This window comes from Etheostoma spectabile, chromosome 8 (assembly GCF_008692095.1).
Source record: "Etheostoma spectabile isolate EspeVRDwgs_2016 chromosome 8, UIUC_Espe_1.0, whole genome shotgun sequence".
Lineage (NCBI taxonomy): Eukaryota > Metazoa > Chordata > Actinopteri > Perciformes > Percidae > Etheostoma > Etheostoma spectabile.
This window is the reverse complement of record NC_045740.1, coordinates 6,286,639-6,302,663: the sequence shown is the minus strand read 5'-3', so window position 1 is coordinate 6,302,663 and position 16,025 is coordinate 6,286,639. Positions and strand designations below refer to the sequence as shown.

General features: G+C 41.1%; 1 protein-coding gene across 3 annotated transcripts in view; it reads left to right on the top strand.

Moving 5' to 3' along the window:
• Nucleotides 1-16,025, top strand: part of pkp3a (plakophilin 3a) — an 18,751-nt gene that overhangs the window by 2,468 nt on the left and 258 nt on the right. For 2 of the 3 annotated variants that reach the window (XM_032523112.1, XM_032523113.1), the window contains exons 2-13: nt 889-1,066; nt 6,160-6,248; nt 6,810-7,588; nt 8,734-8,857; nt 11,067-11,271; nt 12,389-12,563; nt 12,941-13,058; nt 13,156-13,320; nt 13,418-13,600; nt 13,717-13,870; nt 14,473-14,668; nt 14,852-14,939. In XM_032523112.1, the coding sequence (XP_032379003.1) occupies nt 889-1,066; nt 6,160-6,248; nt 6,810-7,588; nt 8,734-8,857; nt 11,067-11,271; nt 12,389-12,563; nt 12,941-13,058; nt 13,156-13,320; nt 13,418-13,600; nt 13,717-13,870; nt 14,473-14,668; nt 14,852-14,939 (2,454 nt within the window). Of the gene's footprint in view, nt 1-721; nt 1,067-6,159; nt 6,249-6,809; nt 7,589-8,733; nt 8,858-11,066; nt 11,272-12,388; nt 12,564-12,940; nt 13,059-13,155; nt 13,321-13,417; nt 13,601-13,716; nt 13,871-14,472; nt 14,669-14,851; nt 14,940-16,025 lie in introns of those variants that run through there. The other variant, XM_032523115.1, reaches the window with a different exon arrangement.

Sequence of the window (16,025 nt, the reverse complement as noted above, 5' to 3'; positions counted from 1 at the left end):
CTCTAGTGGCTGTAATTCTGCACCAAGGTTGAATTTTGGGAAAGATACTTCAAATATGGGATTAGGGGACCACTAAGGTCTATATAAAAGCTTTCAAAGAGCACCATGTCATGGGACCTTTAAGTTAAAACATTTTCTTTTCAGGTCGTCTGCCATACAAGTGATGCAAGAGGAGGGAATGAAACATAATTATTACTGAGTGAGAAAGTTGGTTCAGAGATTTAGATTTATTCCATTTTCAGGTCTTTTCCAATTATAAAACCGCACAAACATTTCGAAATCCAATTATGCCCTACTTTTAATTTCTAGTTGAGCACTTTGTTGGAGATGTGACAAAACATGCAAAAACTAAATAGTAAAAAAAAAACAAAAAAACGTTTAGCTGACTGAAAACCAACAGCAGCGGTGTGTTTCCATTTCAGAAGAGCAGCAGCTCACCTGTGAGTCATTTACTGAACATAGGATACGCAGAGGCCAGTAAACAGCAGCCTATATTACAGTGTAGAGAAAGTGTGGAGGGCAGAAAATGGTTTACAGAGTGGACTAATTACACAAAAATACAAAAATAGACAATGAGAGAGAGACAGAGAGAGAGAGAGAGAGAGAGAGTAATGCATCTATAAAAATGCCAACTGCCGTAAAACTTTAAAAAAGAAGAAAAGCACCTGTATGAGTCAGGTACGGTGATATGGGCTCACTAACAGTAACTCCACCCCCTGCTGCTGTGCACCTCGGCTCGCTCTGATCGTCTCTGTGCGCCTCTCACACACTTTCAGCTGCGCTAACAACCAACACACTACTGTTTCTGTTCTGGCGCTCTACTCGCGTCTCGCTTAACTTCTCACCATGAGTGTGGCCTCAGAGAGTGTGTTTTTGTCCGCTTTACAGCCCAACACCTCGGTCACCACCTATGGACTCCCGTCTGAGATCCACCTCGGGAACGGCGGCACCATGTCGGACGAAATGGCCCGAGCGCGGCGTGTCCAACAGCAGGTTCAGATGAGACTGGCGGAGAAATCCACACTTCCGCGTCAAAATGGATCAGCCGCACACTACGCCATGTCAGGTACACACAAACTCGTAACTTTAATCACTTTCATAGGGAACTGCAACGGCCCGTTATATTCTGCTCAATGACAGTATTCGGTGTGCAGAGCGCGCAGTAAGTGGACGAATGATTTGGGCTCAGTGAGGGACTGCTAAAGCTAAAACTACTCCTTACAGGTACAGGTAACAGGTGTCTGACTCTGACAATAGTGCTCAGTTTATAGCCTGGTAATTGGCCCCATCTTTGTGCTTATTTTACCTGTAAGCCTATCTCCAAATAACTGAAATAAGACAGAAATGTGGGTTCGGTTGTTTTTAGATTGGGCTCCAGTGAGGAGCTTTGATATTAAGCATCAAACACTCGATATCCCATATAGCAAAACTTGATATATTCCTGATTATATAAAAAATAAAATAAAAGCCCTCCAGGGTTCCTTTATCAGAGTTTGAATCATACCACTAAGCATATTAATAGATTGTAAACATCAAGATAACTAACAAGCAGGCCCTATTAGGAATTATAGACATCCACACCCACTCCAGCACCATAGACCTTCAGATCCAGCTTACTATCATAGAAAACAAAGAGAACCAGAGGTTGCACCAGGGATTATGATTATTCGACTAATAGTTTCATCTTTAGAGGTTACCAAAAGTTAATTTCTCTTTTCATTTATTTTAATGGAACCAATTTCATAAACACCCCAAAGTGGCGCATGCATTAAACACCTGTGTGTGTGTGTGTGTGTGTGTGTGTGTGTGTGCGCGCGCGCGCGCGCGTGCGAGCATTCCCGTAGACAAGTTTCTTGGCAGCTCATCTTGGAATTTGTTAGCAGATGAACGTTAAGCTGAATCCTTTGCTGCGATCTTACGTCGCTGTGTGCCGTGTGCAAGCACATTGGAAAGGGTTAATGTGTAACCGGTTCAAACAAGAGCTGCTTTCATGGACTTCCCTGATAGCAGACCAAGGTGAAAGCCTCCCTTTGTGGGATTGGGTTTCAGGTCTTACTCGCCTTTAAAAAGGTTAGGGTTGAAGAGATAGGCCTATATGGGTGATGACGGTGTCGTGAGAACCAGCTGTTCTGTCGTCTGTTCACAGATGTTTCATTGAGTCGTCTGGACACAGTCAGTCAGTCAAGGTGGGGTAGTATGTGAGCAGCAGTGAGACTCCCACGTCAAGGTTAAAGGCTCCCAGGAGAGCTGTGAATTAGTTTACTCCATTTTCACAACACATTTGATAATTTGATGAGGTTATTGTGCTGAACTAGGGCTCCTGTACATAAATAAATATGGTGATTAAAACTTGTGCACCTGGTTGATGCATTAAGACATTCCTACACCTCCCATGATCCATTGTGTTCCCTAGGGGCGGGAGAAAAAACAATACAGCATAGTATTGTGATATTTTATGTGGCTATATTCTTTTGATACACAAACACCAAATATGAATCTTTTATTATAAAATTGCGCATGAGATTTTAACTTCTTGGTACTAAAAAATTTAAGCAATTGCTAAAATTGAAGATAAACAAACTGAGAATTGTATCTTTTTATATAAAACACATGTTGACAACGTTTTCCTTTCGGGGACATAATTTGAAGTTTGAAAAAATGTAATACACTGCAATACGTTGCATATTATCGTAATATGTTTAACATTGTTATAATATTGTAATGGGACCTAACTATTTTGACAATATGGTATTGTGGGGCTTCTGATGATTCCCTACCTTCGTGGTCCAACAAACTACATTGAGCAGGTCGATGCTAGATCATACTCACCGAGGCAGCAGCTCAACGTCAGTTCTTAGTTAAATAACCCTTTAAAATTCTGGTTTGTGCATTACCCTGTGGCGCCAACAGTACCTGCCTCAAGAGAACAGTGTTTGTGCCATTTTTAATAGCAGGAATGCAGAGGGACATACACGTCTGCTTAATGAGTCACTGTCACGGTTTACCACCATTATAGTTGTCAAAAAATTCAGTCAAACATGGCCGCACTGCAAAAAAATCTAGGCCAAGCATAATGTTTTACACTGTTATCTCTGCCTGTCCTTTGCCCTGGGCTTTGCCAGGAGGAAAACACACATACAAATAAAATGTGGCCACCTCACAGTTATAGTCTTTTGAAATTTGTACAAGAGGGGGAGAAGAATTCCTGACAACACAATAGTGAATGCTGCAATTTCAGTGGTTTGTGGCTTTAGAGGACTGGAAAACACCCAGAGGATTCTGCAAGAAAAGTCTACTCAATCGTGCCTGATTGGTGTTCACAAGTATGCAGGTCTCAGCAGAAAGTGAGAGAAGAAAAGAGAGTTTATGTTAAGTAGAAGCTTTATGACCAAAGTGAATTTTTCAAAAGTTAACAGAAATTTCAGTTTCCAAGGTGTGTTTTCTGTGAAGTGCGAAGGTGTGCTGGGCGTTGCCGAGGTTGGGCTTGGACAGGGGCCATGGGGCGTGTCCTTTATACCAACTGGTTTTGTGTATGTGTGTGTGTGTGCTCTAAATAAATGAAGCGTGAAGGCAGTTCACCCCTCCATTCTGTTTACACGGGGAATGTAAAACCTACAACATACAGACGAACATGTACAGTGCACTGACATGTAAAAATGATTCTTTGATTACATTTTGACTCCCTCAAGCAAAGGAAATAGTTTTGAATCATGATCAGTGCAGCTTGGATTTAATACTGATCACTACTGTAGCTTGAGCGTCATGTCAGAACATGTTGCATCTTCATCCTCTGCTCTGCCGGTTACCTTTTTAGGCCAGCTAGCAGTGGGGCTCTACGAATATCTCAACAACTAATTAATGTATTGCAATGACATTTTATACAGATGTTCATAGACCCCAGAGGATGAATCCTACTGACGTCGGTGATTCCTTGACTTTTCCTCTAGTGCCACCATGAAGTTGACATTTTAGTTTTTTTGTAGATATTTCTGTTCCCCAGAGAATGATCTGTATTAACTTCGGTGATCCCTAAACTTTTCATCTTGCGTCATCAGGTCAATTTTTATTTTGTCTAATTCTAACACCAAAAACCTGCAAAACGAATGACATTCCCTATCAGCCTCAGCTCAACTTTTTGTTTTGTGCTATTTAGCAAATGTTAGCATGCCAACACACTGAACTAAGACGTGTGAGCATTTAGCTTAGAGCCGCCAGAATGGCTTTGGTCTTTTTATTGTTAGTTTGTATCACTGCGTGATGGAACAACATATGACTTCCTAAAAATCTGTTTCAGTCTTCCTGAAAATAAATGACGAGATGTACAATGAATTCCTAATGATAAGAAATTGTATAATTACACACTTACACACATATATTTTTACATACAGCATAATTAATAGGGTTTTGACACTTTTTTGGGACTTATTTTGCTTTCAGTTATTTCACATGCCTGCTGCCACATTCACCACTCACCTGTCTGGTAACTCTGTATTCTGGTTTGAGACCAAAACATTTCCACTCTGCGCTGGGGGAGCCGAGAGTGTCTTTGTGTGTCACTTGTGAACTGTTCACTCTGAGTAAAGGGTAATTCAAGACATCAGGCCTGGGGACTGGTTGGGTCCTGCTGTTACAGACTGTGTGTGCAATTGAAAGTTCAGTCTTCAGTGAAACAGGACATCTGCTATTCAAATTGTGTCTTTCATGCAAATCCTTGTCGTAAATAAAATAGTTAGACCTCGATATAGCTATCATGATGTGTTTAAATCTACCTCCACTGTGCCAATTTTTTTTACCTACAATCTTTACTTTGCATGTTGCCATGTTGACAGTAAGTCGTGCACACAAAAAAGTCTGTCTCAGTTATATTTAAATAAACTTATATAATTAACAATGAATTAAAAAACAAACAACCAAAAGAAATGTGGGTTTTAATTTGGAAACACAAGCTTGTAAAAGTAAACAGGATTATATGTTCATGGTTTCCATGAGTGTAATGTTATGTGCAGTAACACCAAAGGTCAGGCTTGACTTGATGTTGTATTATTTATGTATGTGACAGAGCTCAATGATCAGTTGACACAACAAAGACCATTCAACGTGTTCTTCCTGTCAGGTACAGCCAGGACAGCTAACATTGTTCTGCTTCTACATGATTACAAAACAACATTGATCAGTGTTTTGAGCAATTTAAAATGGTGCAATTTTAAATAAAACATCCTACATATAATTACTGAAAGGTGACTTCACAGCAAGTGTAAAACTGTCAGCTGAGACTACTTTTAGAGTAAAAACAAACTCCTTTCTTGCAAAAAGTGAAGATATTTCAATACATTTCAGAAAAGGTGTACACAGAACAAAAGATGAACAGAGTAGCTTTCAGTAGCATGGACCACGCCACAACCATGTGTTAGTTAAAGATTTTAATGAACATTATGAATGTGCAGATGGATAAATTGATGTGGATGTCGTCTGATGGCTGGTCTGGGAGGATGTGTAATGATCGAGTGGAGAAGACACAGAGTGGGGGTTCCGTCTCAGAAGCAGTTTTCGCCCAAATAGTTTACAGATGTTTATAGAAAGATGTGCAAATGGAAGGGAAGAGGGGTAAGATGGATGAAGGAGAGGGAAAGGGTGGGTGGGTCAAGCAATCAGAGACACAGGCATGGCTGCGCAGCACGGTATATGTAGGTTTATCTGGTGATTAGAGGTGTGGTTTAGGCGTGGCCCTGCTCCCGAACCTAAGTTAACAAATTAACCCCATGTAACAAAACACGCAGATATGTGGGTAACATACTGTATTTTCAAGCCCAACAAGACTGCACTTTTTGCAATTAAAAAGCTTCAAGTTGTCTCTGTGTTGTTTTTAATATCATAAAATCCCCATAAATGTGGATTAGTAAAGTAATTTTTTAGCTAAATGTTATCCCAAGAGGTGACAAATACACTTAGAAGTGCTTGTTCCTAAGCACTGTTAATACTAGCTGTTACAAAAACTCTTTATATTTTATAATTTGAAAAAAGCAATAGAAAAACAAACAGATCACTGCATGTTTTAATTTATAGTTTATAAAAAAAGTTAAAACTTGTTTTAAGTCTTCCAGGAATGATATCAATGTGATATTATCTGTGGTATTTATCTGTTTTTCTGCTTCCTTCCAGACTACGGCGGCTCTTCAACAATGAAATATCAGACCTACAACCCAAACTACAGCTCTAAATCCTTTGTGTACTCAGGCTCCAGAACAATGGTAAGCAGTACATCATGATCTCACTGTTATAGCGTGTATTCACACCTATCACAGAAATATTTCATTGATTATGTTATGTGTCATTTCACTTGATGTTCTAATTTTACAAACACTTTTACTGAGTCTCTGCTGGTGCCAGAGTGGTTCACCAAGGATGCATGTGTGGTATTTCACAGTGTGTCGTGATGAGATCAGCTCAGGGTTTTCAAGTCCACACTCTAGATTCCTCCATTTTAGTGATTCAACAGCAAGACACTGTCTTTGTGCCACTGATGTTTGAGCTCCGAGCTTAAGAGAGTCCTTAAGTTGCATTTTAGACTTCATCATGATTTTATAATTGAGTCAGTAATGTTGCCCTCCTCTCCTAAACAAACATAATTTTATGTAAGAAATGTAAATTAATATGACAAAAAAATACTTAGGGTATGACCTTTTATTTTCCTGTGATAAAATTTAGAAACCATGTTTGCCGATATGCTGTGACTACAAAAAATAGAAGAATAAAAATGTAACTCTGGTGATAACTGTGATCGTAACAGTTACTCTTCTCCACATCCTCAGGGTCCACGCATATCCCAGCGGTCGGGCTTTAGCGGCCATTCTGCTGGCCCAGACCTGGCCCAGATGCACAGGATCAGTGTCGGGGGTGGTGGTGGTGGTGGTGGTGGTGTTGTTGTTGGTGGTGGTGGTGGTGGTGGTTTTTACCGTGAAGACATACGCATGGGCAACTACCAAGGGATTGCCAGGCAACCGAGCCGAATAGACCCAGAGACCCTCTCCTTGCATGCAGTGCGGCAGCACACAGCGCAGGCAACTCCCTGGATGGTGGATGGCAGCGATGCTGGCAGCATGATCTCTGAGCGTGACGCCACCCTCAGCCGGCAGTACGCTCAGAGCGTAAACAACGGCTACACCAGCCAGGTGAGGCAAGGAGGAGGCACCATGACCTTTACCTCACCCATGCGCCGATCACTTAGTGGCACACTTTCCCGCGGTGGAGGGATGGCAGTAGGAGATGCTGAGGTCATCCAGCAACCATCCTTCAAAGGCCCAGCCCACCGCACCATCAACAGGATTACAAACCGAAACCGGATGAGCGTCGGCTCTATGTCTGGACAGCAGATTTCCTCAGGTGGAAGCACCTATGGTGGAGGCGGGGACAGAGTGGACAGAGGGTTCATCACATCCGGAGTGTCCTCTGCTTCCCAGGGGAACCTTATGCAGCGTCAGGGCACCATGTCCCGTGCCATGTCAGTCAAAAGCATGCAGAGTGTGGGCAGGGGCATGGACATCTACAGCGGGCAGATGGAGATGGGAGCCAGCATGGGCAACCTCAGCGGGTGAGAAGCTCACATGACAACAAGGTCACCCAATATTTCTGTTCACATTTACAACAATGCTGTTTTCATTTGCATGTTCTCGTGCCATTACTGACAGTGTTTTTTAGTGTAGGTATTCTCTAACTTTTCTGTTGTCAAGAAATCCTAATAAAAGACCAAAACCAAGAATGAACAAATCCTACTAACAAGTATTGTTGGTGTAGGCAACGCCTTGTACACAGTAACTAGTCTCCTGTGCTTCCATTGTCCAAAAACAACTGAAAACACATCAATGAGCCTCACATTTGCTCTGATTGACATGTCCCTTTGTTACGATTAACATGGTCATGTAGTTCATCTTAAATCCACTCACACATACACCGTCCTGCCGTCTTAAAACCTCACTTGTGCTTCAAATATGTATTAATCTGCTTCTGAAAATATTTTCAAGCTATTGCTTTACTTACTTTAGTTTGAGCAATGTTTGCCTGAAACTACAGTGTTTAGTTGTTTTATGAAATATTGAGCAATTGTTCTCTAAGCTCTATGTCTTTAATAGGCACAAATGGGTTTGGGGCCTTAACTACAGACAGGGTAGGGTGGTCAGAAAGTATTAAGAGACAGTCTAACACATTATTGGTTTTGATCTCTTAATGGGATTTCTTGACAATAAGAAAAATATAGAATAACGCCAGCCTTATCCTTTTAATTAGGTCCTAATACACAATGACAGAGATAATGCTGTAGTCGTTCTGTTGACTCAGTCTGTCATATTTTTCCTGACGTTCAGGAAAAATGATAGAGTCAGAACTTTCAATGTCACAAGGTTCTAAGTCAGGGTGTGAACAGTGTATTTCATAAGAGCTGTGGATTCGGAGGAGGCTCCATAGTGGCAGGACTGGTTTTGGGTGTGGCAGATTAGTGTCAGGCCTTGCATTTCACACATCCCACAGCGCGTGGTTAGCTGAGTGAGTTTGCAGAACACTGTGTGATTTTAAAAACATTCAACAAGCTAAATTCTGCTGACAGGAAACAAATCATCTACAAATAATTACTGGTGCCTTCTCATTCAAACATCCAAAAGACTCCCATACATAACATACTTATGGCATCATTCAAATGTTTCAGATTCTTTGTTTAAATTTGTCAATTTGCTCCTTCACTAGAATCACCTCCTTGGACATGCCCACAGCAGTGCAAAATCTGAGAGAGCCCGACCATGAGCTGCAGGTCCTTGGTGCCGCCTACATTCAACATGAGTGTTACAATGACAACGATGCCAAAAATGAGGTGAATATGGCCGGCTTTCCCAGAGAAAATGTGCTATTTAAGGTGGTAGGGAAGGTTTTGCCATCAGACCGGGGTTGAGGGGAATTAACTATTTATTAAACACTAAATATTAACTTTAAATAATATTATACACTAGCTAGTAAGTGGCAATTTTTGACAGCAAACCTTTCAAAAAAAAACATTGAAATGAAATGTTAACCGATCATTACCTATAACCATTGGCCGACGATCACTAAACGGAGTCTCAGTTCACCGTCCGGGAGGCTCTGACACATTTTCTGCACGTGTCGCGGTAGGCTTGTACCGTTAATGTTCTGTGAATTGTTGGATACGTGCAGCCACTTTTCTAAAAAACACTTTCCTGAGAGCGCTGCGAGACTGACAAGTCCACAGCAGCCCGTGGCTTTTATGTTCGAGCCTGTCTCCACCTGCAGGTTGTCAACTGTGTGTATGGAATGTGAGAGAGAAAACAGGACAGAGTAAAACGGCAGATATCGCAAGTGACGACGTAGTTAAGGCAGGCGTGTGTTGCTTAGGTGACCGCCTTAGCTGCAAAGTGTTGCGGGAATTCCTCAGAGTCCTCCTTTGCAATCCCTTATTGAGAAACTCAGTCAGAAAAGTGTAGGCGTTGATGTCGATAGATGGATGTATTTCTCCATTTCTGGTGACTTAAAATAGCTTCAGTTTTGCTTCTGTTCTGGGTTGCTCAAGCTGTTCCCCATATTGGTCGATTTTTATAACTGCTGTAAACGTACTTGGACCACGCCCTGCATAGGTGTTGACTGGCTCACACACACACACACACACACACACACACACACACACACACACACACACACACACACACACACATACACACACATACACACACATACACACACCCACTGCAATTTCACAAATGCCCGAGAGAATATTAAGCCTTTGAGTTTGTTTTTAAACGTGGACACAGTTTTGATGGATTTCAGGTTATGAGGTAGCTTGTTCCAGAGAGCAGGACCACAGTAACTGAAGGCCCTCTCACTGGACCTGGATTTAATTTAGGTTATAACTAGGGGTGGGAGAAAAAATTGATACACTATAGTATCACAATATTTTCACTGACAATACTGTATCGATACACAGGCGGCAAGTATCAATCTTTTTATTATATATGTGTTGGTCAGTTTGCCTGCTTGACAATCCCATTTCACAGCAATAAAATTGAAATGAGATGAACAAACAGAGAAATGTATCTTTTTAGATAAAACAGATGTTGAAAAAGTTTTGTTTTTGGAGACATCATTTGAAATAGGGAAAAATTTGAAGTTGGAAAAAAGGTTATAAATTGCAATATATTGCAGAATATTGCAATGTGTTTAAAATCGCAATAATATCGTATTGTGGCATAAGTATCAAAATGATATTGTATCTGTGGGTGTCTGGTGATTCCCAGCCCTAGTTATAACTAGGAAGACCTCTGCCTGATGACCTGAGAGGCCTGATGGGGTTTTAACCAATGATGTGACAGACAGACTTATGTTAAAGACAGCTCAGTCACTTAGTGCTGCCCTGTGCTTTTAGCATGTTGAAGTTATTTTCTCTGCTCTGAGTTATTTTCTCTGCTCTGAGGATACAGTCTCTTGTGACCTGATTTGGAGTCACTGTTTATTGAGTTTAATGAAAAGAGATCCAGATAATTTTATATTAAAAGAAATAGTTTGACATTTTGGGCAATACACTTGTTCGACGTCTTTGCTGAGAGAGAGTTAGATGACAAGAATGATACCCCTCTTCCTGTTTGGATGGTAAATTTGAAGTTACAACCAGCATCCTGTTAGCTTAGCTTAGCATAAAGACTGGAAACAGAAGGAAACAGCAATCCTGGCTCTGTCCAAAGGTAACAAGAATTTGGCAACTACAGTGGTGACAGCAATGCATGCAGATGCATCATGGATCAAACCCAGGGTCACTCAGAATAAAAATGAGACTGCACCAATTCTTTTACAATTGAAAGTTAAAGGTAGAATAATTTCAAAGATGCTCTATTCACATACATATTCTACACGTAGGAGCTTTAAACATTCTACGCTTGGATCAATGAGAACTGTTTATATTTAGTGTCTAAGCTAAAAAAAAAAGAGACTTGAATCACCTAACTATTGGACAAAATGGAGTTACCAAAAAATGTAATATCATAAGCGGAATTTCTTCCCCACAACCCTGTCTCTAGGTGCGTCGCTTGAAGGGTATTGGTGAGCTGGTGAGGCTGTTTAACTGCGATAACCAGGAAGTGCAGCGGTACGCCACTGGCGCCACACGCAACCTCATCTATGAGAATATGGACAACAAGGTAGCCCTGATTGAGGAGGGCGGCATCCCACAGCTTGTTGAAGCTCTTAAGGATCAGGACGACGAGCTGCACAAAAACATCACCGGTAGGAAATTCCCAATTGCAGTCAGTTTAACTAAAAAAACATGACATAGTGAGCAGAGCTGAGCTTAGACTGCTTGTTTTGGACTTTTGCCTTTGAGTAGAAAATTATGCAAATTAGTTAGTCACAATATTTGGATGCAACATGATCTTGGCGGTGGTGTCCTTGGAATTCTTCGAGCCTAAAGCAGCCTTTGAAATTGATATTGTTCTGCAACTTACAAATAGGAGGACACTTTTACAAAAATCCACAGATTAAAAGCATCTACTGTAACTAAATTATAGTTTCAAATGTAAGAAACAGTATTCTTTCTCACAATAGAGTGTTGTTGTTTTTTTGGTCTGTTGGCTGTTCTCTGTTCGAGTCTAAATAAGTTGTTTCCAGACAACTCCACAGCCTTCAACACTCATATATTCTGAAAAATGCATCCACTTTAGTTCACAGTATGAGTTTAGTTCAGAGTATGAGGTAGAGCGGCCGACTTTTCTACACGGTGTGTGAAGAGGGGGGTTAAGGGAGTTGCTTGGTCCCATGGACTCACAGAATGTCTGCCGCTCCCTTTTATGATGAGCAATGGCCTTGTCACTCTATCCTTTGAGCGGTTACACCTTGATTTGTATCTTTTGGGGCGCTAAAACAACTCATGTTGGTGTGAAAGTGAAAAATAACAAAGCAACTGTACCTGGACACCTTTTTCTTGGCAGTTTGCCAAAATGTGACACACAGGGTTTTATAGTGCCAAGTAAGGTTTTATATTTATTGCCCTTTCAGTTTCCTTTCACAGGTTTTGGAAGGAAATGGAAGTTTAACATTTTGTGAAATACACTTATTTGCTTTCTTGCAGAGATTTTGATAAGAAGATCCATACCACTTACATGTGTGAGAGTGGTTTCAATCTTCTCATCTAACTGTTGGCAAGAAAGCAACTAAGCCTTTTTCCCAAAATTTTGAAGTATTTCTATAAAACTAAGGTTACTGTAAAACATGAAAATTGAAGTAAAAATTTTAGAAAGTCTGGGCATCCAGGTTGCAAAATAAAACATTAAAGAAGCTGCAGTAATATGCAAAATACAGCATACATGCCTTTTTGCTGACTCTCCCCTGGTGTACATGTGTGCAGGTATCCTGTGGAACCTTTCATCTAAAGACAACCTGAAGGAGAAACTGGCCAGGGAGACACTTCCTGAGCTGACTGACAAGATCCTGGTCCCTCTGTCAGGCGGCGGAGAGTCTGAGGCCATCCAGCAGACGGCCTCTGAGGCAGACATCTTCTACAACACCACAGGATGCCTCAGGTGCACATCGTTTTTCTGTGTCTTCTGTCTGTGGTTTCTCCCATGACTTCGTTTGCTTTTTGGGGAACTTGTTCTGGCAGGGCACTCCAACTCACGTAGCAGCTCACAGCTATTGAAGCTTTTACCACACCCATTCAATTTCAGCTTTGAGTTGCTTTGGCTCTTTTTATGTGCACCCTTGAGTTTTTTTTTAATCTCCATATTTATTGTCATTGCGGGGATATTTACAATGCTCTCCGCACAGTGTCAGGAGTGGGAACTCACTCCCAAGCCCAACTGCACTGCTATCGCTAGTAAAAGTAATCACATGCATAGTTGCTGACTGAATTTTACCTGAAATATCTCCCTGACCCCTCAATGGCTCTTTGTGCGCTCAGGAATATGAGCTCTGTGAACGAGAAGACCCGCCAGCTAATGAGAGAAACACATGGACTGGTGGACTCTTTAGTGGGCTACATCAAGACCTCCCTTGATGAAAACAAGGCAGAGGACAAGGTGAGACGAGACGTGATGGAGCTGAATCTAAACTGCTGTTTCTGTTCAACCCAAGGCTTGTGTATTCATTTGCCTCTGTGTGTGCATTTATTCTTAGGGGGTGGAAAATGCAGTTTGTGTCTTGAGGAACCTCTCCTACCAGCTCTACAGTGAGATGCCTCCATCTTCTATGATGCGCTTGGAAGGACCAACCAGAGGTCAGGACTCAGGAAAGGGCGACGCCATTGGTTGCTTTACACCTCAGAGCCGGAAAGCCAAAAATGTACGGACACGTAAGATTTCCCATCAGCGTTTTGTGCACACGGACCAGATTCATTTGTCTCAATAATGTCTTCTTGTGTCTTCCTTCCCCCCGACAGAGCAAGAACCAGGATCTCTCCACTTTCACCGAGGTGGCTCGGGTGCCAAAGGGCGTGGAGTGGCTGTGGCACCCACAGATAGTGGGGGTGTACAACCGTGTGCTGCGTCAGTGTGAGATCAACTCCACCACCCGTGAGGCTGCTGCCGGAGCGCTGCAGAACATCACAGCTGGAGACAAGAGGGTAAGCAGCATATTCATCAGCATTCAAATGCAACAATCTTAAGTTTATATGTAAGTAGCAAAAGTTTTATCTGCCCCATACAGCATTTAAATGGTCTCTCTCTCTTTGTCCTGCAGTGGGCGTCAGTGCTGAGCCGGGTGGCTCTGGAGCAGGAGCGCATGCTGCCAGTGCTGCTGGACCTCCTGCGTACCAACAATGACCTAGAGCTACGTTCTCTCACAGGCTTCCTCCGAAATCTGTCCCGCCATTCCAGGGATAAGAATGACATGGGTCAGTCTTTCTTTTTCTCATTGTTAATGCAATGGCTCTGAGTTACTTGTTAACACTAATAACCAATTTACTGTGGTATAATGGGTTGTTTTATCACATTTGACACAAACTCCAGCAATTGGTGCGTTCTGAGATGAAACTCTTCTCACCAGTGTTGCGTCTCAACGTAAATGTTGAAACGTCCATGCCACTGAATTTAGCATTTTAAATATTTTACTTGGAAAAGAATTTACTTGAATGTATGTGGTTTGAAATTTCCTTTTTTTTTTAAAGTTTCTTTTGTTAGCTCATTTTAAGTTTAAGTGCAAATTCAAAATTTGATTGTAGGTATTTATTTTAGAAAGTCAAATAAGTCAAATTTGGATCGAATGATTCAAGTCAAGTCAATAAAATCGGTTGCTCAAACTCGTTCGGGTAAATTTAAGGTTAGAAGTCAAACACTAACATCCGGTACACCCAGGGTAAGCAAATAAAATACGGAAAATGTCTCATGTGAAACAACCAAACTGAACTTGCAGCATCCCATTGCTAACAGGAATTATTTAATTGTAAAAATAACTTTTAAACATATTAATCCTAACAAGACTTATTTTTTTTTTCAGCCACAAAGGTGGTGAACAATCTGGTGAACAAGCTGCCTGACGATGGAAACAAGAAGGAGCCCTCCAGCGAGGTGGTGGTCAACATCTGTGGTGTTCTCAATAACTTGGTGACCAGCAGCACTTTAGCTGCAAGAGACATCACCTTCTTTGATGGCCTGCCAAAACTGATCGGCATCAAGAACTCACATGACAACAGGTGAGTGGTTTGTGTTTAAACACACATTATGGTAAATGTACTGTAATGTATGTACTTAGCCTGATAGACATTTGCATAACATTTAATATTGAATGTTTCACATAATCTTGCAGCCTATCTTCTCACACAATGTTCTTCATACTGAGCTCTAACTTTGGATGAATCTTTTTTTTTTTCTCCCAGCTCTGGAAAGATAAAAGCAGCCAAAGCAGCAGCCACAGTTCTCAGCAATATGTTCCAGTACAAGAAACTGCACAAAAATTACAAAGAGGTAAGAGACTTAAAAGGAGCTCTGCATGACTGATGATAGACCGGTTAAAAAGCTAAACAAATCAATAATATATCAAAGATAATGCGTCTGTTTTATTTATTTATTTTTTTCTAATCGTCTATTGCGAGTTTGAGCAGAGTTTTTAAGTGTCAATCACATTCAGATAAAAAAGGATCAAATGATGAATTTTAAAAATATATATTATAGCTTGACTATTCTGCACTTGAGGACATCTTATTAAGGGACTTAAAAGTATTCTTCTCACACATTATAGTTCTATTTAATTCAGTTTAAAAAGATACAAAAAAACAGACCTAAGTAAAACATGACCAACTTAATTTGCAAACTATTCTTTTAACGACAATGCCCTCAGTTCAGTACAAAACCATCTCTTTTTCAAGAGTCTCCTGTCTTTTAAAATGGCAAGAACAACAAGGTAGATTTTGTATGTCAACTGCCACACGAAAGCAAAAGCTGTCTCTTTATGGAGCCCCACCCTCATTCTTATATCTTTCTCTCTCTGTTTGTGTGTTGTTGTGTGTGTGGTTGTGTGTGTGTGTGTGTGTGTGTTGTGTGTGTGGTGTGTGTGTGTGTGTGTGTGTGTGTGTCCTAACGTGAAAAAAGAGTCAGAGTGACAGAAAGTGTTTGTTGTGTGTCCAGGCATGAAAAATTGTGCAGTGACAGAGAATGTGCGCGTGTCAGACCAAGTACATTCCTCTCTCTCTCTAAAATTCCCTCTTTTTTTGGGAAGCGCATGTTTAAAACCTATATATTACTGACAGTTCCCACTGCTTCTCTTTCAACCCATGCACCCTCTCAGGCACGCCCTTGTCTTAGGCAGGACCGACTACTATAGATTTACTGCCTTTTTCAGATCATGACTTGCCCCTCCTAAGGGTGCAGTGTTCACCTTATTTCCTAACAGGTCCCAACAGAACAAAAATGCAATAATGCTTGTCTTACTCCTAACTTACATCCTCAGTAACCACCAAATGTTACAGTAGAAAAAACATTGGATTGAGTTCAGAGGTTCCCCCAAGTCAATTATCAAAATTAAAGGAGCCATTGTTTTCACCTGTGGTGTAC